The sequence below is a fragment of the Pleurodeles waltl genome, chromosome 4_1 (genome assembly GCF_031143425.1).
Source record: "Pleurodeles waltl isolate 20211129_DDA chromosome 4_1, aPleWal1.hap1.20221129, whole genome shotgun sequence".
NCBI lineage: Eukaryota > Metazoa > Chordata > Amphibia > Caudata > Salamandridae > Pleurodeles > Pleurodeles waltl.
The window spans coordinates 372797454-372823300 of record NC_090442.1 but is presented as its reverse complement, the minus strand read 5'-3'; the positions used below and the strand labels follow the sequence as shown (position 1 = coordinate 372823300).

Below are 25847 nucleotides of genomic sequence, written 5' to 3'. Positions count from 1 at the left end.
AAAGATGTTCTTTCATAAACAAATTATACAGCCCATCATAATCATTTACACCACTGCCTTTAATCCAACCATCTAGTGTTTTGACTGAGAAGTCAACAAAATCAACCCAGGTCTGGCTCGAGGATTTTTGAGCCCCCCTGAACCTAATCCTGTACTCCTCAGTTGAGAATCCAAAGCCCCCAATCAGGGTAGCCTTCATGAGGTCAAGGATTCTGCATCCTTACCAGAGAGTGTGAGGAGTCTATCCCTACACTCCCCAGTGAACATTTCCCAAAGGAGAGCACCCCAGTGAGATTAGTTTACTTTTCTGGTTGCACAAGCCCTTTCAAAAGCTGTGAACCACTTGGTGATATCATCACCATCTTCATATTTTGTTACAATCCCTTTGGGGATTTTTAGCATGTCAGTACTTTCTCTGACCCTATTTATGTTGCTGCCACCATTGATGGGAGCTAAACCCATCTCTTGTCTTTCCCTCTCGATGGCTAGGAGCTGTCTCTCCAAAGCCAGTCTTTTGGCCATCCTGGCTAACAGGAGGTCATCTTCATTGAGGCTGCCCTCAGTGCTTCCAGAGTTACTGGCCTCCCCTGTGGAAGAACCAGTATCTCTTACTATCACTTGTGGAGTCAGGGTGTGAGGGACCCTGTTCTCCCTAACTAGGACAGGAGGGAGGGAATCATCCCCCTAGTCACTAGCTTCCCCCTCTGTAGGATTATCTTCAGAGGGGTGGTCCTTTGCAAAGTCTGCCAAAAGCTCCTGGAGCTTACCTTTGGTAGGGTTGAACTCAGCATTTAAATTTTCTAGCTTACAGAGAGTCCTTAGCTCTAACATCTCTAGATGCAGGTAAAGGGTGAGGTTGAGTTCCACCACCATCTCATCTGTGCTAGACATTATTTCTCTAAAAGTTGAGATAACTTTTTGAGAATCTAAAAATTACTTCTAGAACTTAAATCCAAACTTTTACAAACTTTTAAACTCTAAAAGAAGTGCTAACAGGGACTTACACAAGGCCCTAGCAGGACTTTTAAAAATTTAGAAAAATAGCTCAAATTTCAAAAATCAGTTTCTAATGACAATTTTTGGAATTTAGTTGTGTGATCAGATACTGGCTGAGTAGTCCAGCAAATGCAAAGTCTTAGATCCCACCGCTGCCACCAATGTAGGAAGTTGGCTCTGTATATACTATTTGATACCAAACTTCCCAGATTTCAGTGTAGCCATTATGGAACTGTGGAGTTCGTGTTTGACAAACTCACAGACCATATACTCTTATGGATACCCTGCACTTACAATGTCTAAGGTTTTGCTTAGACACAGTAGGGGCATAGTGCTCATGCACATATGCCCTCACCTGCGGTATAGTGCACCCTGCCTTAGGGCTGTAAGTCCTGCTAGAGGGGTGACTTACCTATGCCACAGGCAGTGTAAGGTTGGCATGGCCTTCTGAGGGGAGTGCCATGTGGACTTAGTCATTTTCTCCCCACCAGCACACACAAGCTGTGAGGCAGTGTGCATGTGCTGAGTGAGGGGTCCCCAGGGTGGCATAAGACATGATGCAGCCCTTAGAGACCTTCCCTGGTATCAGGGCCCTTGGTACCAGGGGTACCAGTTACAAGGGACTTATCTGAGTGCCAGGGCTGTGCCAATTGTGGAAGCAAAGGTACAGTTTAGGGAAAGAACACTGGTGCTGGGGCCTGGTTAGCAGGGTCCCAGCACACTTTCAATTAAAACTTAGCATCTGGAAAGGCAAAAAGTCAGGGGGTAGCCATGCCAAGGAGGCATTTCCTTACAGCGAGAGAATGGTCAGACGCTCATTAAATTAATCTCAGATCTGATAAAACAGTATGTTATAACAGAGCCAGCTGACAATAAGACAGATCTTACCATCACATGTGCCCATTGTGTTCCAGCAGTCCAGCCCCCCAGTGCAAAATATCCACGGACAATAGTGGTCAACTTTGGAGACTATCGCATTAGAGAAAGAATCATTTCACTGGCCAATAAAGCAAGGGCATTTTCACATCCTGGGGACTACTCATTGAAAATCTTCTCTGACATGTCCGCACTCGTAGCACGGTGACACCGAGAGTTTAAAGAATTGATTCCAGTTTTTAAAAAAATGGGGGCACCGGCCAGTCTGGTCCAACAATAAAAATTGAAAGTTTTATACAAAGGACGGTCTAATATATTCCATACGGTGGAGGCTACAAAAGCTCTACTGAGTTCCATACGGAATGCAGATGAGAGGGAGCTGTAGAAACATTACATTGGGTATTAAATGTATTAGTTAACACGTTAACCTGTTCGTGAGGAGCCTCAAGGTGGCATTTGGTGGTTTGGGGGGGCGAGATGGAAAATGCTCTCGGGTGACATTGAGGGAACTTTTCCTATGCTTCATGGTTCTAGGATTGCGAGTGGTAACGTATTGATGAGGGGAAACCAGCCAGAAAAATGGGTCATGTCTGCTAGCATTCGAAAGGGGGAAGTCCACGATGCCTCTCGATGTCTTGACGTCAACAGTGCCATGTCAAGGCACCACTGTAGGGGTAGTGGGGTGGGCAGAGTAACAGGCTAGTAGAGCCAAACCAGGATCATTTGGCAGGATTAAGGGAGGGGGAGTGCTCTGAGAGTCCCTAAACGGGAGGGCCTTGATTGCAGATCACTCAGGGAGGGAGCTCAGGGATGGGGTTGGGGCCAGGGTTCGAGTGGGGGGCAGGACGTGGGTGGTTAAAAGGTTGAGAAAATTCAGGTTTCTTCAAAAGGTAGCAGGCACCAGGATTGACTGGAAAAAAGGCTATCGAAAAGCTAAATAAAGGACATAGTGAAGCTTAAGATTATTTCCTGCAATGCAAATGGAATATCAAATAGGCAGAAGTACGGGGCAATGTTAAAGTGGCTGATATCATTGAACCCCACATCCATTTTCTTTCAAGAAACCCATCTAAAAAGTAATAACCCCAAAGTATATATTCCAAAACAGTCTTCAGTAGCTCTATTCGCATCCTCTGGGCTGGCAGTAGGATGGGTGTCACTTAAGTAATAGAATCGATTGGATTAAAAAACGTTATTAGAGACCCAAAGGGAGATGGATCTGGCTAAAGGGTATACTATCAAGAATTCAAAAGAATCCCATCAACTACTATGGGCCACTCATAGATGAAGTAGAGCCATTAGTACAATTGTATAATATAACAATGAGTGCCACAGGCCTCTTTATTATTGGAGGGGATTTTAACTACACTCAAGATATTACACTAGATACCTCTAATCAGGGGAAGAAATAACTAAAACCCAAAATGAAGAGAATTTTGAATGCAATAAAAAACGATTTTCAGGTTATGGATCCTTGGCGATAAGAGCCACCCAATATACTTCCTTTTCGCACAGCTATAAAGCAGCTTCACAAATAGATTGTTTTTGTCTCTCGTACATTGAAGAATGTTGGCACGCATATATGGTCAAACACTTTTTCTGACCATTCAGCGTCTTATCCAGGTGATTGATTGACACCTGATCTGTTCGATATAAGTCAATAAGGACGCTCAATGAAGGACCACACGCCACTAATCAACACAACTTAGCTTTAATAGATTTTCAATAAAATATATGCATTTGGCACATCAACGAAGTAGAATGAAAAATAGCAATAAAGAGCATCTATTTATATATGCGCACATGACAAAGAGCATCTATTTATATATGAGCACACGACAAAGAGCATCAATTTATATATGAGCAAAGAGTTCACCGATGGGAACGCGGCATTGGTTAACTGTCTATGAAACACAAATTTCAGTTACTGCATCATGTTCACACTAAGACGTTCAAGGAAAAAGCTAATATAAATGAGCAGAATACTTCAGATTATAAACATAGTGCAAGTATGCTAATCAATCAGAATAAAGCAGAGAAACAAAGGCCTTTCATCCCTGGGTGGAACTTAACTTGATCCACAATGCTGGGAAGCCCTCTCCCGCCTGCTCGAACCTCTCTCCCCCTCGAGCGTCACGGTCTAAGAACAGCACATCCAGGGAGGCAGCGATGTGGGCGATGGCAGCTTGCACAACTCCATCTGTGAGCTTCAATCCCCTCACCCGCACTTCAGTGCTTAAATAACCTGAAGCTTGGATTCAATCCCTTTCTCGCATCTTCTAGCTATGTTATCAGCACATGTCCCTTGGCTGCTCTGTTGTTCACTAGCCATTGTTTTTCCTCTCCTTTTCCTGTACTCCCTTTCTCAGGGTTAGAACGACCTTCGCGTCTCTCTCCCACACTTCCTGCTTCTTGCACATGCAGCTGCGCATAATTTTATCGATGGAATGTTGTAAAACAACCTTGAAAGCAACATTGTGGACTTTTCCACGTTGTTTCAGGTTTTTGCAGGCACCACGCTCATCTACACTGTTCAGACTAATTAACCCTTTGCGTCACAGTGCCTTCCGCACCTTTCCCTACACTGATCAAGCAGTCATGGTGATGACAGAGTTAGAGGCAGCTAGCAAGGAAAGACCCAGATGGCAGTTCAATAGATCTTTACTCAGCAAACAGGAGTGGGACGCAGATATGAGAAAATTCATACAGGAGTTCTTTCAGTTAAATCAGAATTCTGCATCTTTGTGTGACGTATGGGAGGCTTTCAAAGCTACAGCAAGGGGCAGATTATTTCCTTCAAAGCATCTCCGACTCGGCAGCAAGAGCTTGAAATTAAAAAACTTCAGATGACTATAAATAAGACTACAGATGAATGTATGAAAGCGGGGGGGCAGGAAGTGGCAAGGCGTAATCTCGCTCAAACTAAGGCTAATAAAAAAGATTTTTTATGTTCGAGGAAGTAGCTAGCTCAAGGACTTATCACCAACAGGTTTATGAGAAAAGTCAACAAATAGGTAAATACTTGGCTTTGTCAACTCGTATAAAACACAAAAAGCAGATAATACATCAAATTCAGGATCCTAAGACAAGTGCAATTGTTACACAGGAGAAGGATATTACACGGGTATTTATGTCACATTACTCTAGAATTTATAAGATTAATTACACAGTGTCACTTGCACAGATAGAGCAGTATTATAAGCCAACTATGCTACCAAGGATGCCATTATCCATTCAAAATGAAATAGCACAGACGTTTACGCCCTCTGAGATAAAGGGAGCTATCCAGAAAATGGCAAGTGCAAAAGCGTGCAGAGGTGATGGCTTTCCTATAGAATTTTAAAAAAAAATCTGCAAGGAGCTGATACAGTTCCTGACTGATTTATGCAATGCAATATTTGAGGGCAAATAAATACCCCCAACATTCAAAGAATCAACAATAGTGAGTTTCCTAAATAAAGATTAAAACCAACTGAAGCCAGATTCATATCGCCCAGTCTGCTCAATTCAGATTACAAAATCTTAACAAAGGTTTGGGCTACTAGGATCACAGCAGTTGTGCAACAATTAATACATAGATATCAAAACTGCTTTGAAGCTAACAGACTGATGGCATCCAATACCAATATTTTAATACAGGCAGTGGGGTATTTTTTGGTCAGTACAATCCCTGCGGTAATGATAATGTTAGACGCAGAGAAAGCCTTCGATCTAGTGAACTGGAAAGCCTTATTATATAGTTTGACCAAAGTGCTTGGTAGGATTAATGAGTTTACTCAAATAGGGGGCTAGAGGATTAATCAAAGTAAAACAGAGGTTCTCTTATTTAACACAGGATTAGAGAATCTCCCGTCTGGCTTGTAACAGCAAGCTAACTCGCTCAAACCTATTAGATATTTGGGAATATATGTGATGACAAATTATGGCCATTTGTTTAACATAAACTATGTTAGGATGCTTAAAAAAGTACAAGCACTTTTGGACAGATGGATGGTTTTCCCATTGACTCTGATAGGGAGAGTTTCCTTAATTAAGAAACTTCTGTTCTTTCTTTTTTTATTCAATAATGTACCACTAAGAATAAATAGCTCCTATTTTTGTGAATTGGTTTTATATGGAGGAAAAATACCCCAAGGGCAAGGCTCTCAATCGTGCAGCTCAAGAAATACCAAGGAGGCTTGGCACTTCCTAATTTTCAAGTTTATCATCGGGTCGCATTGCAGGATACATTGGCACATTATTTGGATAACAAAGAGACCCTGGAAATAGTTTTGGTCGATAGAATGGTTGCAGAATCAGCAATACGTCTCCCAGCATTTATCGAAACCACAAAACGTTTAAAAAAAACTCGATATAAATATATTCCCGATCAGGTTATATTTATTTAAACCTGCAGGAGTGTAAATATTTTGGCCTAAATCTTTTAGATGTGGCAATAGCTCAGTGGAATAGCAAAGGTTTCTAAGAGATGATCTCCTACCAAAAGGTAGATATGTAATTTGGGAGGAGGTCACAATAAGAATGGAAAATATATAGACTCTTTTTGAGTTTCTTTCAGATCTCCCATTCTTACAGTTATCCCAGACCTGTAGGAAGGTACCATCTTTTGCCATGGTTACCCCCATTTTCTGCCTGATGTCTGTGTGCTTGACTGTGTTCACTGGGATCCTGCTAACCAGGTCCCCAGTGATTACACTCTCTCTCCTCTAAATTTGGTTGTTGCATTCTGGTAACCCAGTATTTCACTCACAATTGGCATACTGGTGTCCCTTACAAGTCCCTAGTATATGGTACTTAGGTACCCAGGGCATTGGGGTTCCAGGGGATCCCTATGGGCTGCAGCATATCTTTTGCCTCCATTAAGGAGCCCATGCAAAGGTCTCTGCCGGACTGCCATTGCAGCCTGCATGAAAAGGTGTATGCACCCTTTCAGTGTCATTTACACTGCACCAGGTCACTTATTAGTCACCCCATGGCAGGCCCACCAGCCCTGAGGGCGGGGTGCAAAGTACCTGTGTGAGGGCATCCCTGCACTAGCAGAGGTGCCCTGATGACCTCCAGGACCATTTTACCAGACTTCATGAGTGCGGGACGCCATTTTACACATGTACTGGACGTAGGTCAATACCTATGACGAGCTACATAATGGTAACTCTAAATATGGTCATGTTTGGTGTCAAACATGTTGGAATCATACCCCTATGCTAATGCCAGCATTGGTTGTATGATTCCATGCACTCTGGGGTCTCTTTAGAGGACCCCCAGTATTGCCATTACCGCCTTCTGAGGGTTTCCAGACAGCCCCAGCTTCTGCCACCTCCCAGACAGGTTCCTGCCCTCCTGTTGCTTGAGAAGTTCAAGCCCAGAAAGGCACAACAAAGGATTTCCTTTGGGAGAGGGGTGTTACAACATCTCCCTCTGGAAATAAGTGTTACAGGCTTGGGAGAGGTAGCCTCCCCAAGCCACTGGAAATGCTTTGAGGGGCACATTTGGTGCCCTCCTTGCATAATCCAGTGTACACCGGTTCAGGAACCCCAGTACCTGCTCTGGCACGAACTGGACAAAGGAAAGGGGAGTGACTACTCCTCTGCCCATCACCACCCCAGGGGTGGTCATCAGAGCTCCTCCAGATAGTCCCAGGGCTCTGCCATCTTATTTCCAAGGTTGTCAGGGAACTCTGGGAGCATCTGAGTGGCCAGTGCCAGCAGGTGTCATCAGAACCCTCCCCTGATAGGTGCTTACCTGTTTAGGTGACCAATCCCCGTTTCAGGGTTATTTAGGGTGGTTCTTCATATTCGGATTGCAAGACTCCATCAGGAATCCTCTGCATCCTCTACTTCACCCTCTCACTTAAGAAACTGCATCCTACCCTCCAGGAACTCTACGAACAAACAAAGAAGCAAAGATGACTTCTGCAACATTGTATCTTCAGTTCCTGCCAGCAACTGCAACTGTTTCCCATTCGTGCATCCTCAGAGGACAGGCTGTCTTAAGGCCTGCACCAGAGGAGCGAAAGAATCTCCCTTGGAGTGAAGGAGTCACATCCTTGCTTCAGCAGGCACCTCACTGTATCAACCACTGAAGGCATGGGTCCCCTCTCCTTATGAGTTGCGTGGATCTTGCATCACGGGTGGTGGTTCACCACGTGTTTTGCAGTTGCCAAGGCTTGTTGGCATCCTTCCACAAAGTTCTTCATGCACTGTGCATCTCCAACACCCAGCACTCTATCCTGTGATGCACATCTTCCTGAGTGGTTCTCTGACGGCGTGGGAGCCTTTGTTGTAGTGCAGCATGGGTCTCCTTTTGCACCTCCTTTGTCTCCGTACTGTGGCACTCCTGTGCATGCTGCCTGGTCTTCTGTGTGCTCTCTGCTGAGAGCCCCTTCTGATTCCTCCTCCTGGGTAGAGTCCACCTGGTCCTTCCTGGTCCTGGGCAGCGCCATTTTCTGCAAACAGCACGTTTTGCGTGTGCCAAGGCTTGTTGGTGGACTCCAGCGACGCAAACCAGATTGCAATCCTCCATCCAGCATGGGACATCATCTACACCAACCAGGAACCCAAATCCGTCTTCTTGGGTGCAGTACTGACTGTTCTTGTTCACCGGTGGTTCTTCTTTTGCACCTTCATCCGGGCTAACAGGGCCTCCTGTTCTCCCTGAACTCTTCTGTGCTTCTTGGACTTGGTCCCCTTCTTCCACAGGTGTTGAGGTCCAGGAATCCACTGTTGGTGTCTTGCAGTCTCTCCTGGTTCTTGCATAAACTTATTTTTCAATTCTGTGTGTGTTCTGGGAAAGTTATTCTACTTTACTCCTACTTTCCTGGGCTCTAGGGTGGGTTCTAGTACTAACCTTTGGTGGTTTCTAGTCCTCCCAGCCACCCTCTACACACTACCCTTGCCTAGGTGGGAAACCGACATTCACATTCCACTTTCTTAGTATATGGTTTGTGTTCCCCCTAGGCCAATTTCTAACTATTGTGATTTTCACTATTTGCACTGTTTTCTAACTGTTTTTTACACCTGTTTCTGCATACGAGTGTATATAATTTGTGTATTACTTACCTCCTAAGGGAGTATAGTCTTTATGGTATTCTTGGCATTTGTGTCACCAAGATAAAGTACCTTTATTTGTGTAACACTTAGTGTTTTCCTTCATGTGTGTGAATACTGTGTGACAACAGTGGTATTGCATGAGCTTCGCATGTCTCCTAGATAAGCATTGGCTGCTCAGCTACAGCTACCCCTAGATAGCCTGGCTTCTAGACACTGCCTAGATTTCACTAATAAGTGATAACCGGACCTGGCACTCACTACAAACCAGCCCAGCCTCCTACATAAGTAATTTGTGAATCCAACCTGCAAAGAGGGATGCTACTGGTTGGCTAACTGGAAGGTGGAAGGTCTCTCTACTTCTTGAATGTCTAGCGTAAGAGGGAGCAGGGCATCTCACCTGGTGATGTGGTGTCATCAGACATACTGTGATGGACCATAGGAATCACAAAACAAGTCCAATTAATGTTCATGATTGCAACTGTGTGAGAAATAGAATGTTGGCCTAGCAGTTTGGCAGGTAGGCACTACTTTACTAACAGACATATAGAAGGTGCTGCAACAGGAACTTATTCTACAAACTCAGGAAATGTCATAGTAGCTACATTGTAACTGCTTTGTAAATGTTTATGTTACGCTCTGACACGGTAATTTAGTGTAAAGAGCTTTATTCAGAAACCACCAACCCAACAGCAGCGTAAGCTCTCCTTCCTTCAACCGTCCAGTATCTCTCTCTCCTCGACTCTCTCGAGACCACTCCATCAGAATCTCAATGACACAGATTCTAGACTGTGCCCAACATTCTTAAGCAGCCACAACACATCCCCCTTATTACACTAGAGAAGGAATACATAAGGATAAAAAAAAAGAAAAGAGAAAATATATATACATATGTGTGTGGATAAAAACAAATAAGCAACAATATGACAATATAATGGCAGAAATTAACATGGTAATACAGAAATCTAAATTGCACAGAAGTATGCAGAAAAAGAAACGTCAGAATTCAAGAAACATAGTCCTTCCACCACAATGGTTTAGAACGGAGTCTGGAAGGAGTTGTCTTGCATGATGTTACCTTGGACTCATCCCTTGCGGTGTGGTTTGCTCCTCGGTTAGCCAGATTATCGGAATCAATCCTGGGACAGTTCCATTTTGCAATTCTGGACATACTCCACACAAGACCATTATCCAGCACAACCACATTTTTCCTCACCTCCTTAATACGGAAAGGACCTTTGAAACGTGACCTCCCTTTTGTTTTGTGATTAGGGTCTTTCAGCCATACCAAGTCATCAACCTTCCATGCAACATCGGACACACAAGATTTGGAATCATACCGCAATTTGTACTTTTGTTGATGATTGCTCCTACGCATTGACGCTTTACCAAGTTTCTCATGGTCAAGTTTCTCAGAAACACATGATCCCAACTTATCTCTGAACCACGCTGGGAACATCTTGTTACAGCCCAACCTTCCCCTCATGTACTCAAAAGGGGCGATTCCAGTAACGCTATTGGGAGTACTACGATATGCCCACCATTGGTCTCTCAGGAGACTCCCAAGAGGAACCCGAGTCTCAACTGCTTCCTGGACACAGTACTTCACCATCCTGTTCATACGTTCTGCAAGACCATTGGCTTGGGGTAAGTACAAGGCAGTTCTCAAATGCACAATAGCTAAAGAGTCCAAGAAGGACTTCATCTCCACGGATGTCAACTGTACCCCGTTATCTGTAACCAAATGGCTGGGTACACCCTCTCGTGAGAATTCCTCCATTAGAAACTCAATCACCGTCCTGGTATCTATGGAGTTAACACACTTGGTCACTACCCATCTTGAAGTATAGTCCACCATGAGAATGACATACCGTTCACTAGCAGGGAGAAGATGGAAAGGGCCCATAAAATCTAGACCTAGCTTCACCCAGGGCCTTTCAGGCACAGTAACTGGGGAAAGTGGGGGTTTCGATACCACTTTACTCTTGTCATTTCGTGCACATGTCACACAATCTTTAACTGTCGCTTCGACCTCACGATCCAACCCTGGCCACCAATATATCAATCTCAACCTTGATTTGGTGAGATTCCTGCCCAAATGACCCTTGTGAGCCAAATTGATGATTTTACTTCTTAAACCAATGGGAGGTATACATTTGGTACCCCTTAATACCTCGCGACCACTTAAAGACAGTTCATCCCTAATGTTCCAGTAACTCTTCAAAGGTTCAGGAATGTCCTTATAGTCCGGCCACCCTCTTACAATGAAACCAGCAAGTTCATGTCTAATGGAATCTTGATCCACAGCAGTCTTCCACTCATCTTCATTTATAGCCAACTCATTCACCCAGCTAATGACACTCTCATCCTCGCTTTCGTCATAACTATCAATCGAACTTCTAGACAAGAAATCTGCTACCGTATTCTTCGGCCCGGGCACATACTCAACAGAAAAATTATACTCCATTAACCCTTCAACCCACCTCTTTATTCTAGATGTCAATCCCTCACTTTTCTTTGAAGAGAAAATTTGTACGAGGGGTCTGTGATCAGTTCTCACAACAAAGGGTAATCCCCAGAGATAGAATCTGAAATGCTTGACTGCCCATGAGCACGCAAGAGCCTCCCTCTCAATAACGGAATACTGTTGTTCTGACCCCTTCAGAGAACGGGAAGCAAAGGCAATGACTTTCTCCTCTTGACTTACTCTTTGGATTAACACCGCCCCCAGTCCAGTTACACTGGCATCAGTGTACAAGAAGGTTTTAGCATGTGTGTCGAAATGGCCTAAGGTGGGCATTTTCCCAATGCAGTCTTTCACAAAGGTGAAAGCCGCTGCACAGTCACCAATCCATACAAATTTGTTTCCCTTTTTCAACAGGGATCTCAAAGGTTGGGTCACGCTCGAAAAGTTGGCAACAAATTTAGAATAATACTCTGCCAGCCCTAAAAAGGATCTCACACCCTCCTTGTTTTTGGGTTCAGGGGCGCTGACAATAGAATCAACCAACTCAAACTTGGGTTTAATCCCTTCACTGGGAATAGTATGACCAAGGTAGGTTACAGAAGAAACTCTAAACTTGCACTTTTCCTTCTTAACCGTGAGGCCAGAACCAGCCAGTCTACACAATACTTCTCTAAGGATTCCGTCATGTTCCTCTAACGTTTTACCATGAACCAAAATGTCGTCCTGAAAGAATAGGACTCCCAAAACCCCCTCCAAAACTTTCCTCATAATGCGTTGGAAACAGGCAGCAGCGGAGGCTAGCCCGAAAGGCATTCTACGAAATTGATAAGCTCCTAGTGGTGTTACAAATGACATGAGGTGTCTAGAGTCTGGGTGTAAAACAACCTGGTGATATGCTGACGACAAATCTAGTACACTAAATACTTTTGAACCACCCAGCCCAGACAATTCCTCAGAAATATTGGGCAGGGGTTGGCGATCAACCCAAATATGCTTATTAAGGTCTCTGAGGTCCACACACATGCGAATACGTCTCCCATTGTCCTTCGGTGCCAGAACAATGGGAGCCAACCATTCAGAGGACTCTATCTCCTCAATCACACCAGCATCCAAAAGCTTGTTAAGCTCCACTTTGAGAGGTTCTAACATTAATTTTGGAACTCTCCTCACTTTATGGCATTCTTCTTAAGAATAATTCTGTGTTCAAAATTGGACAGACAACCTAGTGCTTCTCTGAACACAGTAGGGAAATCCTTCAGAATATTAAGATCCAAGTTGCTATCATTCACTACCATAACCTGACTCTTGGCATTGGGGTCCAATTTAATCCCCATATCACGTTGGTGACGCCATCCTAGTAGATTGTTCCCACGTTTTGCTACATAAACCTTTCCTACAGTGGCCTTACTTTGGAATTGCATACGCATGATCTTATAGCCAATCACTTCTATTTTAGACCCCCCATAACTGACAGGGTTGATATCAGGTGCTGTTAACGAATGGAAATCCTCCCCAAAAATTGCCCGGTAATTCTTGTCACCCACCATGGTATAAGGAGAACCCGAGTCAGCTAATACTGTCACCATTTTCCCATCAAGCTTAATAGCACACTCAGGCATGGTTACAGGTCCTACATCTACCATTCCAGAATCATTCACAATGTTGCCGGAATCCGAATCAATGCATAGGATCATCTTGTTAACATTCTCAGTGACAGCATCTATATTGTTCTTGTCACTATTGCAGACTCTAGCATAGTGCCCTTTCTTCCCACACTTCCTGCACTGAGAATTCCGTGCGAAACAATTAGGACTGTTCGCAGTGTGTCCTGTATTACCACAACGGAAACAACGTTGAAGTCTAGGCTCTCTCTTCCTCTCTTGGGTAAATCCTGGGGTTTTACTGTCACTGTCACTGCTAACCTTCAAGACTTCCTCCCGAAGATGCAGTGCTTGAACCATGCACAAATCGTTCTCTCCATTCATCTCCTTAATCCAACTATTGGTGCTCTCCATCCCTTCAACAATTGCAATGGCCTCTCTTAAGTCTGGATTTTTCGTCAGTAGCTTCTCTTGAACTCTCTTGTTGTTAGTACATCGGACGAGTTGGTCACGGATCAAAGAATCCGTGATGTCACCAAAATCACAAGTGCGTGCTAACGTGCGCAAAACAGCAACGTAATTACCCACACTTTCAGACTTCCCTTGTGAGCGTGCAAAAAACTTGTGTCTCTCAAGAACAACATTGAGTTTGAATTCAAAGTGTGCTGCTAAAATGGCCACAGACATCTCATAGCAGTCTCTGGGTTCGCCTTCTGCCCCTCCAAAGGACAAGGTCTCAAGACTATCATAGATATTCCTGCCTTCAATTCCTAAATTGTGCAACAAGACTGCCTGTTTCCTTGCAGGAGAGAACTTTTCCCCTCTTATCGCTATTAAATAGGAATCAAAAAGATTCTTCCAACGCTTCCACGGAAGAATCGGGTCGCCTTTATCCGTTAGAAAAGGAGGAGGCTGAGACATTGTAGGAGTAGCCATAATGTGTATACAATAAGGTAACTTGCAGTTGTAAGTCTTAAGTCCAATGTAGAAGAAGGTCTCTTTAAACAATGTAACACTGCACAACAAATAATATATATGTATCTGGCTTGGACAATTGAAACGCAAGCGCATTACAAGGCAGCGTTGCTATGGCTGCGCACGCAATGCAGGCTTGCGTTATTAGGCCTTTCGTATGCTTCCCGTTGCCAGGGCCGCGTTGCTAGGCTCCTATAGCAACAAATGCGCGTGCACCCTCGAGCGCGCCAGGTCCGTTAGAGGCCCGCGCTGGTCTAAAACTGTAGCCGGCTAGAAAATGAGAATGGAAAAAAAACAAAAGGAAAACGAAAACAAATCCACTGTTCAGAACAGATAGGAAATGTTCCTGGACCGTGTGTTCACACCCACCAAATGGAGACCGCGGAAAACGCTTACACTGCCGCTGACACAGGGAAGACTCGATGGAGGCCGCCGGAGACGCTCACTCTGCCGTCAACACAGAGAAGACCATCCTTACAACCAGGAAAACAGGCACCTTCATCCGAGCAGGTAGGAAAAGCGCAGCAAACCCATGGGGGATGGCGTAACGATAGAAGAGCAGAGTAGGAAAGTCCGTGGGTTCTGGGTTGGTGGTCACCTCATCGCCAGTGTTACGCTCTGACACGGTAATTTTGTGTAAAGAGCTTTATTCAGAAACCACCAACCCAACAGCAGCGTAAGCTCTCCTTCCTTCAACCGTCCAGTATCTCTCTCTCCTCGACTCTCTCGAGACCACTCCATCAGAATCTCAATGACACAGATTCTAGACTGTGCCCAACATTCTTAAGCAGCCACAACAGTTTAATTATAACTCTTTAACATTGTCATGTTCAAGGACCTATACATTTGTCTTTTAACTACAAATTCAGCTGTCTCCCCTTTTGAAACAATATTAAATTGATATTGTTTGATATAGTACTTCCAGTGAACAACTAGTAGAAAATACAAAGACACTTTCAGAATGTTCTAATTGACATAAACACTGAACCTGATAAGTTTGTGAGCTTTACTTATCATTCTATTTGAATGGTTTGTGATTAATTAAAATTCAGTATTTTATTCTGTCTTAATTAGTTGATATTTCAAAGCAGGAAACACTATATAAAAGTATTCAACAACAGTCAACATTCAATAAACATGGTGAAGCTAGGCTCAAAAGAGGAGCTAGAGTTGCAAAGTATAAAACTCATTCCCCCTATGCTCATGCAATTGATTGTATTTATTATTTTGCAAAGGTCTTTATTTTAAGGCCTCAGGGGAGTGGATCTGTTTCATAGTCTTGCAATTTCTCCATCCCTTGAGAGATGGTGCAGTCCCTTCTTCTCTTCCCCCATCCGTTTACTACTAGACGATTGAAATTTAAATATTGTCCTGTCAATATATTGCGGCCATAATATCAACTACCAGACTATCATGAAGTGAATATAGGTGAATGTTAGAAATGGGGACTCTTGTTGGCAGTCAGATTGCACTCTGTCCAAGCAGGAACCCTCACTCTAGTCAGGGTAAGGAAAATACACACCTAGGGTAACCCCTGCTCACCCCCTTGGTAGCTTGGCACAAGCAGTCAGGTTCATCTCAGAGGCAATGTGTAAAGTATTTGTACCAACACACACATTAACACAGTGAAAACACCACAAAGGGACTACACAACAGGTTAGACAAATAACCAATATTTGTCTAAATCAAAGAAGACCAAAACAACCAAAATCCAACATACACAAGCAAAGAAATGAATTTTTAGAGTAAAAAGAGTTGTAATCCATACAAATCAATAGATATGTTGTTTTAGCACAAGGTAACTGGTATGCGTCAAAAATAAAGCTGCATGGGCGAGCGTGCTTTGGAAAAGCAAGCAATGCATCGATTCCTTACTCACAAGTGAGGCCATGCGTCTATTCATTCTCCACCGGACAAACGATGCATCCATTCTTTCATCACAGGGAAGAGATGTGTTGATTTCTGGACAAGCAGCCTCAGGTCAGTGCGGTGCTGTTGCAGGTTTTGACACCCAAGAACAATGCGTGGAAAATCTGGACGCACAGCAACAATGAAAATGCGCTGAGTTGGTCCTGATTAAATTTCACTGGAGCTGAGTCTATTTTTTAGCTGTGTTGCAGGCACTGCATCGATTATTCTGCTGCTCAGTGTGGATTTTCACCTTAGGTTTATCAGATTCTCCTTTCAAGGGCACAGGGATTGGATGTGGAACCACTTGGCAGGATAGGGGTCTCAGCAAGAGAGCCCAGGTGCTGGCAGGTGAAATCTTTGATGGCCCTGAGACCTCAAAACAGGGGGCAAGCTCAGTCCAAACCCTTGGAGAATATTCACAAAAAGGATACACACAAAAGTTTGTTTTTTGTCCTCTTTAAGGCTGAAGGAGCAACTGCAGGCCAACCCAGCAAAGCACACACAGCAAAGGGGCAGTACCCCTCCTCCAGCTCTTCAGCTCTTCTCCTTGGCAGAGATTTGTCTTGATCCAGAAGTATTCTAAAAGTCTCTGGTTTTGGGTCCACTACTTATACTCATTTCTGCTTTTGAAGAAGGCAAACTTCAAAGAAATATCTCTGTTGTTCACAAGATCCTGCCTTGCCCCGACCTGGCCCCAGACACACACCAAGGGGCTGGAAACTGCATTGTGTTAGGACAGACACATCCCTTTCATGTGCAGGTGTCAGCTCCTCCCTCCCCACTCTAGCCCAGGAGACTCATTAGGATATGCAGGACACACCTCAGCTCCCTTCGTGTCACTGTCTGGAGAGAATTCACAAACAGCCCAACTGTCAGTGTGACCCAGATGTGGTTTCCACAGGCATGCAGAGGCACAGAATGGTTAAGCAAGAAAATGCCCACTTTCTAAAAAACATCTCTAAAAAAAAGACATATATTTTGAGTTTAGAGACCCCAAATTACCTATCTCTATCTGCTCTTAATGGGAAACTGCACTTAAAAAGGTATTTAAAGGCTGTCCCCATGTTAACCTGAGGGACAGATAGGCCTTGCAATAATGAAAAATGAATTTGGCAGTATTTCACTGTTTGGACATGTAAAACACATCAGTACATGTCCCACCTTTAACATACACTGCACCCTGCCTACTGGGCTACCTATGGCCTACTGTAGGGGTGCCTTACATGTATAAAAAGGGAGGGTTTGAGCCTGGCAAGTGGGTACACTTGCCAGGTCGAATTGGCAGTTTACAATTGCACACAGAGACACTGCAGTGGCAGGTCTGAGCCATGTTTACAGGGCTACTTGTGGGAGGCACAATCAGTGCTGCATGCCCACTAGTAGCATTTGATTTACAGCCCAGGGCACCTATAGTGCACCTTACTAGGGACTTACCTGTAAATCAAACATGCCATTCGGGGATAACCAATCATAATCACAATTTATACAGGGAGCACTTGCACTTTAACACTGGTCAGCAGTTGTAAAGTGCCCAGAGTACCAAAACCCAGCAAAAATGAAGTCCAGCACACAGTCCAAAATACAGGAAGCAGAGGCAAAAAGACAGGGAAACCACGCCAAGGATGCCGGGTCTAACAGTGGGTGTAGGTGTACAATCCCTAACTCTATATATGTACCTTGACAATATCTTGAAGATATTTTGATGTGGAATTAAAAACAATACATCCATGCTTGCTAACATATACTTACATTGACAAAGCTCTAGTAGTTGATATTTTGCCAGCAATCATTTGTTAGGTTGATATTTTTGTCTTTAATATTCTACCATGGAACCCTGTTACTACCTTATTCGTTACTTTCACCTCGCCTCTCCCCCACCATTAGAAACATGATGCTGTATCTCTGGTGGAAGTGAAGTTGACCTGATTCCTTGTACTGATGATGCATGTGCTGCTTGTTCACTTTCTATAATATTTTTACTGGATTATAAATTAAGCTATGAGTGTTTTAAATTGTTTGAACATTCTAACTTGTATTCTCTAGCACGTATTTGCAGAAGGTCAAGGAAAAGCTGTCTGGAGCTCTTACTTCACTGTATTGTTTCCCTTTTCAACAAGTTGGGGTATGGAATCATGCCCGTCAAAAGCTGGATTATTGCTATGCATCGTTCTAGATAATTCAGCTACCCTGATTTTATGAGCACTTTGTTCAATAATTTTGGTTACAGCAGTCAAAGTAATTGCTCCTCTTTTGGTTTTCTCTGATTTCAGTCCATTGAAGTAAACCTGACTAAGTGCAATGAGCCTCTCATTCTGTGGCAATGACAGCAGCGCTTCTTACAATGTCAACAACGGAGTCTTAAAGAATTTTTGTTTCTTGGACGCCCTCAACTTGGTACCTCATGTTTTTCTGTTATTTATCACATTTCCGATACTGTTTATTGGTAAGTACATGGCATCTTGTATGGATGTACTGCTACATATCTTGAACATTGCTAAGTTTTTGATCTTTTTAAATTTCATATTACCAATTCCAATTAATGTAAATGATTTGTAATTACCATTAATATGGATAGATAGTAAAGAAGCATGTTTGTACTGGAAGACCATGAAGATAATGTGAAGTAAAATTTCAAAATATTGGCACAGTAATTTGTGCTTTGTAGTTATTTGATTGTTTAAGGCACATTTAAGTCATAAATAATCTTGTGAAGGAAACCACTGGATGTAGTTTCCCTTTTATAGTCATATCTTTGTATAGGTAGCTACTAAGAATGGCACACATAAGAGCAAATAATCAGTTACATATAATTCATATGGAACAAATGTTATGCTTTTTTTCCATTTTCAGAGCCTGCTAATGATACGAGATGAGTGTTTTAAAATATAATATGTATACATATATATATCAAAGTCGCCCAAAGAGTCTTGAACCCCAGTGCACCCTGAAGCCATCCTACAAATATAAGAACTACACAACTTCCTAAACTATTTCTTATTTGAACAATTCAAAATGCTCCGGTAAATAATAGGCTACAGCCACTTCACAGGTTCCAAAGACACAACACTTTGGGAACGGACACCCACAGTTTTCATTCTCCAACAATCTTCAAATAATCATCTTCCTGCTACGAAACCTTCGACCAAGCAGTGACCCCCGTGAACCATACCCCATGGGTAGCAGTGATAAGTGTCTAGGTGCCAGAGTATATCAATACCTTTTTTGGGTATAGGAGTTTCAGAGATGATTTTCTAACTGGTATGCATTCTATTTTGAATGTACAAATTTCAGTCACAAGATTGATAGATAATCTTGAAATTGCTTTATTACTTTAGGATTGTGTGTGATTATGAACCCAAAGATTTAGAATTCGGAATTAGATGTACATTTTCTTTAGGAATGAAGTTTTCTGTTACTAAAAAACAGGGCTGTTGTGTCATAGATAAGGGCCTATAGGCAATTCCATGTATGTCTATCTCAAATAGAACGACCAACACCAATGTGATATTTCTTTATCTGCCTTTTTATTGAACCCCTGTTGCAAACTTTCAGAATAATGCACAGAACAAGCTACGTGCTGTACATGGTTATCTAAACAAGCCTTAACTAAGCCTATAGTTTTGGTTTTGCATTTTGTGTACAGAAAAGTTTTTCAGAGGTTGATGGGTGGAAGCGGGTGGAGGAAGGAAGAGGCCCAGCTTTGAACCATAAGGGAGAAAGAAGGAGGACAAGAGGACTGTAGCCTTAGGCTTGGACAGGAGCTTAGGAGCAGATAGTGACACTCCAAGTAATTCAGGTATTCAGGGAAGCATTCCTGAAGTGTATGTCTTTTGAGAGTGCCTTGCTCTGTCCTGCCCGGTATCCTGTTCTTACAAAGAGGACTCCACATCTCCCCATTTCAAGCTTCAGCGAGCTTCAGAGGGACATGTGGTTTTCCCTCTACCATTGGGGTCATTTCCTGTTGGCTGCAGCTCGTTGGGACTGTGAAGGTTTTAACAGCCTCTCTCAGCTTCAGTGTTAGGGAATAATTTGTTTAAAGTTGTGTTTGACTACAGGTACTAAATCCCAAGTCTTTTCCCACACAGGCCAACCTTATGGGTGCAGCAGGTGCCCGAATCTCATTGGTGCCCACACTTACTTGAAAACCTCAAATGTGACTGCAAGGTTACACAATATTCAACTGGAAAGTTTGGTCCTCCTAGGGGACATTGCTCCTAATATCCATCTAACACCAAGCCTGTCTTCACTGACGGTGAGATCAGTCATTTAGTCCAACTAGTTGCACTTTTCCATTGTGTCCATTGTAGCATATTGTCTACCTCTTTACTGGGCACCAAGACATGGATGAACTGATCATTGGCACCCCAAAAAACATTTTGGGTGTGGCATGTAAATAAAGACATGTTTCTTTTTCAGTGCTAAATGTCAGTACACATTGAGGGCTAGGTTAATGAAAAATGTTTCAAATCTGCATCCATAGAGATATATTTCTGTTGAGTTCAACTTTGTTCAGTTGACAGAAAATTCTATGAGTCCATCTAGTGCGCCAGTCATAGGTTTCCATCGATGATCCTGTGTATATGTGGCTTTCCTTTTTTGTGTTGGAATTTTATCACTGTTGAATTATGCACACAGTGCGTTTCTGTGTTGTGCTGTGCCAGCTCAGCTGTGCATTTTCACATTTTTGACCTTTTTTTCTTCTACCCAATGAACCTATTATTCTCCGTGGAGAAACCACTTTCTCTCCACACCTACAAAGAATGAGGGATGCACTGTTCCCCTATTCACTCTAAAAAGGTATTTACTACAACCTTTGTGTTCAATAACTCTTCAGTGTTTTCTAGGGTGGGAAAGGCTCACAGAGGAGTTTGTGAATGGCAATCAATCAATCAATCAAGGATTTATAGAGCGCACTAATCACCTGTTAGGGTCTCAAGGTGCTGGGGGAGGGGGAGCTACTGGTCGTAGAGCCATGTCTTGAGGCATTTCTTGAATGTCAAGAGGTCTTGGGTCTGGTGAAGGTGGAGCGGTAGGGAGTTCCAGGTCTTGGCGTCTTGGTGAGAGAAGGATCTTCCTCCGGCGGTGGACCAACACACGTATTTGAGCATTGTCAAACTTTCAACCCTTATTATGACTTGAAACACTCACTACTCACACTTAAATGGAATTATAACATTACACTGTTGAAAGGTTGTCATACATAGGAGCAACATGATCTCTGATTACCAGATCTCCTTTAGTGAACGCATAGCAGCCATGTATCCTGCCATTTGCACATATAAAACGATGCTACAAACTCATATGGCACTGTGAATCAGACCGTGAGTTAACTTTGTGCTATTTATTGAGTCCTGTTGTATTTAACTTTCTAAACCATTATCACTCGGTAAAAGCATTGACTTCTTAACCCTGCTACCTCTGGAGTGGCAAGTGCCACAATGGAGTATCATAGATATCCAATTTTAGTACCACCACGCTAGTGGCTCTAAGACACCAGTGGCGAACCCATCACAAATTAAGCTCAGGAAACGATTCGTTATGTTATGCTGAAGGAATTGCAAAATATCACCGGTGTATGTTATTTTATGCTAAAGTTGTGTTCTGCATGCGCGATGTCAACCGACTTGAGGTGGCGCTGCGCAAAAATTAGGGGCTTGATGTACCAAGACCTGGTCGTTCCTCAGATGTTTTTCCCAATATGTGTGTCTGCGATGCAACCGAAAAATGTTTGTTTTTTTTGCTGTGTCAGATGTGCTTCTCTGGGAGGGTGTGAAAATATAATTTGCAAGCATTCGCAGAAATTCTACTTCATGAAAATTATCGAAGCAGTATTCCTCCTGTAATTTGTTGCCTATCTCTTCGATTGTATCGAAGGATGCCTGCTAGGAAGAGCATTCCTCCATCCCTAGACATTCGCAATCACAAAATACTGGCATTGCTGGCAGTTGTATGTTTTGATTTGGGGTTTTGCACGCGCAAAACCTTCCGTTCAGAGCATCGCAGACTTTACAAATGCAGAATCCCTTATGTAGGCAGCCAAGAGTGGTACATAAAGCGAACAATGGAAACAATGTGTGCATTCTTGGAAGAAGACAGCGAAATTAAACTGTTCACTGAAAAATGCCATTGCCACCCCCGTCAGGAAAGCACAAGATTTGTGTGGTTCACAAGATTACCTATTCTCTGCCTACACTTTTTAATAATGTGTGGCAGTAGAAACAACCAGCCCTGCCCGGTAACATCATGATAGAAGGATGATTGCATGGGTAAGAGAGAAATGTTGACACTTTTGTATACAGAAGTAACTAGGCAATAATGAGTATTTTTTTGACTATTTGTTTTTTTCTTATTTAACTAGTGATTAAGTGGACATTCAGGGCTGACTAGGCCACTGCAAGGTCAACCACAGTTTTCTAATTAGGTACAGTTTTAACACCCAAAGTGATGGCTGAACAGTTCTGAGTTTCTTACACACATAACAGACATTATGTTCGTCTATTTAATTCCTAGAGCTCTGTATTTTTGGCGACCTCTAACGCAAGTTTCATTTGGTAAAAAGAAGCGCAGATATTATTTTAATTATATTCTCAATGTATTTTGTTTTAGGGGCTGGAATGTGTAAATTATTGGTAAGGCAAAGGTATGGCCAGAGACTGCTTTTAAATGTTTGTCAGCGCATACGTGGTGATAAAAAATACAGAAAGGCCACAACCACTTTCAGCCGCTGGTTGCACTGGGTCAGCCTTCTTTATCCAATCCTTAACGGAAGTGTTACTATCGTTTTTAATCAGCCCACGTGTACATTTGACCTTCACTGACATCCAACTATGTTCACTGGTGAATGCAGTGTGTGTGTCTGCCTGTGAAATGCCTTCATTGCAATGCATTGGCCGTTCAGACATAAAAAGAACTACCGGGGCGTCAAACATACTCTCAAAGACTCTTCCCTGACATGCATTGTGTGTTTATGGGGTACTGTGTTCTCTATTCATATTGAGAGCTAGTTCATTAAAAAATAACTTATAGTGACTTTCTTTGATCGTCTTCATTTTCCATTGTGGATTGAACAATATGGGGCTCCCTTTTTCTTATCTCTGCCCCCTGACCTCTGCCCAGATTTCGGCTGGCCCCAGTCCTCGTGATTGTAGTATGTGCGACGACAGGAACACTGAACAAAACACTGCCAAACATATTGTAGGCGTGTCCTGGACATCATCCCCACACACTGGAGTTTCCTTTTATTTAGCCCGAATGCTATGTCTGAAAACGCAGGTACCAGCATGTGTGTGAGGCAAGGACTACTAGCTGGCCAGCCATTGAGGGCCTGTGCACTAGAGGCATAACAGTCATAGTACTGCTCTGCAGTCTAATCCCTGTTGTGCATTAGTGCAAGGACTGGGGCCCCCGGAACCAACACTACTTCAGGGAGCCGGGATACAATGATACAAGTTCGTACATTTCCAACATGGCACCCATGCTCGCCAGAAATCAAAACAGGTTAGAAAGGATTGGAAATGTCGATTCTCACACATACACATTTCTTTTTTTCATTCAGACTTTAAAGATCCCTGGTATAGAACAAATACAGCTGCAGCATCAAACAGGCAATAGCATTAGTTGAGAAATGAGAGTTCCACAGGGCTAAGCCACGGCTTGCTTGACAAGAGAAGTCTCGATCCAACTGCGGGAAGAAGATGGTCAAAAAAGTCGATGGCTGGAAGGGGGCCGGCAATACCCAGACCTAAAAAAGGAGAAACTCTTTACTCTACAGACCCCTCTGCCTGGACGCTGGAGGCCACCTCTTCCTGACACTACAAATACCCATCCCTGATAAGAGTCCCTATTCGTACCACAGAGACCTCCTTAGTGTTAATAGCCCTACTTAACACCACATACACACCTCTTTGACACCAAGACAAGCCCTCCCTGAAAATAGCCCTCTCCAAACATCAAAACACAGCTGACATCATAAGCACCTCGCCCAATCTCTGCTGCCTACTACCTCCTCTTTCCCTCATTACCCCCGCCTCTGTGAGGGAAGATTCTATTCTTTATTGCACCCCGTGCGTGCGTGAGAGAAGTTTCCACAGCTGTTGTGTGTGACGGAAAATATGCCTCTTCTTTTAGATAATGGAAGGTGTACTATAGCTGCTTGTGGTGTGTGTTTTCTGTTTATGATGAAATATTTCACTTGCACTGCCGGTGCTGTGTCTACCACGTAGAGAACGAAGCTTGCCTTGCTTGCGCGTCTGCTGAACCAACCACAAGCATGGTGAGTGCACCACAGGTGTAGCATGTGCTGGACAGGTGTAGTTTGGGTTGCTGGTGGGTCATAGACACATCAATCCGTGAGCTATCCCACTAGGAGCAAAACATATGACAGACAACCTAACACAGAAATGTCTGCGCTATCTGTACACTATTTGTAACCAGGACTTAATTCTGGAAAATGCAGCCCAGCACAGATCTCTTAAGTAAGTGCTAATAACCATTATGTCATTTTACAGGCATTGAAAACGGTGACTTGCACATTACACATATATTGCTGCAGCGAACGCAGCGACAGTCTAAGCCACAAAAGATTAGAAACTGACTTGCATGTTCTGCAAAGATCTCTGGGAAGTGCATCAAATCACTGCACTGGCCAAGATTCAAGTTTCTTACATTTAAGTTACAAACAGATATCTGTGTGTCATATTAATGTCTGTCGGTTGCAGTCAACATGTAGAGGATCTCACCCTGGCAGTCCAGAAGAAGCGGAGATCCATCATTGTACCTCAGAGACAGAACCACGGTCAGGCGCTGGACTCTGAGGGGCATATTTATACTCCGTTTGCGCCGTAATCGCGTCGTTTTTTTTGACGCAATTTCGACGCAAAACTAACTCCATATTTATACTTTGGCGTTAGACGCGTCTAGCGCCAAAGTCCATGGAGTTAGCGTAATTTTTTAGCGTGGACACCTACTTTGCGTTAATTATATGCAAGGTAGGCGTTCCCGTCTAAAAAATCGACTCCGAGGCATGTGCGTGGGATTTATACTCCCGGGCAAAAATCACGCCCGGGAGTGGGCGGGTCTAAAAAACCCGCATTAGCGCCGGATTTTAACGCCTGGGTCAGGGCAGGCGTTAAGGGACCTGTGGGCTCAGAATGAGCCCAGAGGTGCCCTCCCCTGCCCCCAGGGACACCCCCTGCCACCCTTGCCCACCCCAGGAGGACACCCAAGGATGGAGGGACCCACCCCAGGGACATTAAGGTAAGTTCAGGTAAGTATATATATATATTATTTTTTTTGGCATAGGGGTGCCTGATTTGTGCCCCCCTACATGCCACTATGCCCAATGACCATGCCCAGGGGACAGAAGTCCCCTGGGCATGGCCATTGGGCAAGGGGGCATGACTCCTGTCTTTGCTAAGACAGGAGTCATTTCAATGGGGGTTGGGAGTGAAAAAAAAATGGCGCAAATCGGGTTGAGGCGATTTTTTTGCCTCAGCCTGACTTGCACCATTTGTGGATGCCCATACGCCATTTTCCCCCTACGCTGGCGCTGCCTGGTGTACGTCGATTAGAAACTGACTTGCATGTTCTGCAAAGATCTCTGGGAAGTGCATCAAATCACTGCACTGGCCAAGATTCAAGTTTCTTACATTTAAGTTACAAACAGATATCTGTGTGTCATATTAATGTCTGTCGGTTGCAGTCAACATGTAGAGGATCTCACCCTGGCAGTCCAGAAGAAGCGGAGATCCATCATTGTACCTCAGAGACAGAACCACGGTCAGGCGCTGGACTCTGAGGGGCATATTTATACTCCGTTTGCGCCGTAATCGCGTCGTTTTTTTTGACGCAATTTCGACGCAAAACTAACTCCATATTTATACTTTGGCGTTAGACGCGTCTAGCGCCAAAGTCCATGGAGTTAGCGTAATTTTTTAGCGTGGACACCTACTTTGCGTTAATTATATGCAAGGTAGG

The 25847-nt window shown here is 43.5% G+C and overlaps 1 protein-coding gene across 4 annotated transcripts in view; it reads left to right on the top strand.

Annotated features, from left to right (window-relative positions):
- Positions 1-25847, top strand: part of ABCC9 (ATP binding cassette subfamily C member 9) — an 843291-nt gene that overhangs the window by 37864 nt on the left and 779580 nt on the right. For all 4 annotated transcript variants that reach the window (XM_069228541.1, XM_069228540.1, XM_069228543.1 and 1 more), the window contains exon 2: positions 18143-18315. In XM_069228541.1, the coding sequence (XP_069084642.1) occupies positions 18171-18315 (145 nt within the window). In that variant the 5' untranslated portion in view covers positions 18143-18170. The remainder of the gene's footprint in view (positions 1-18142; positions 18316-25847) is intronic.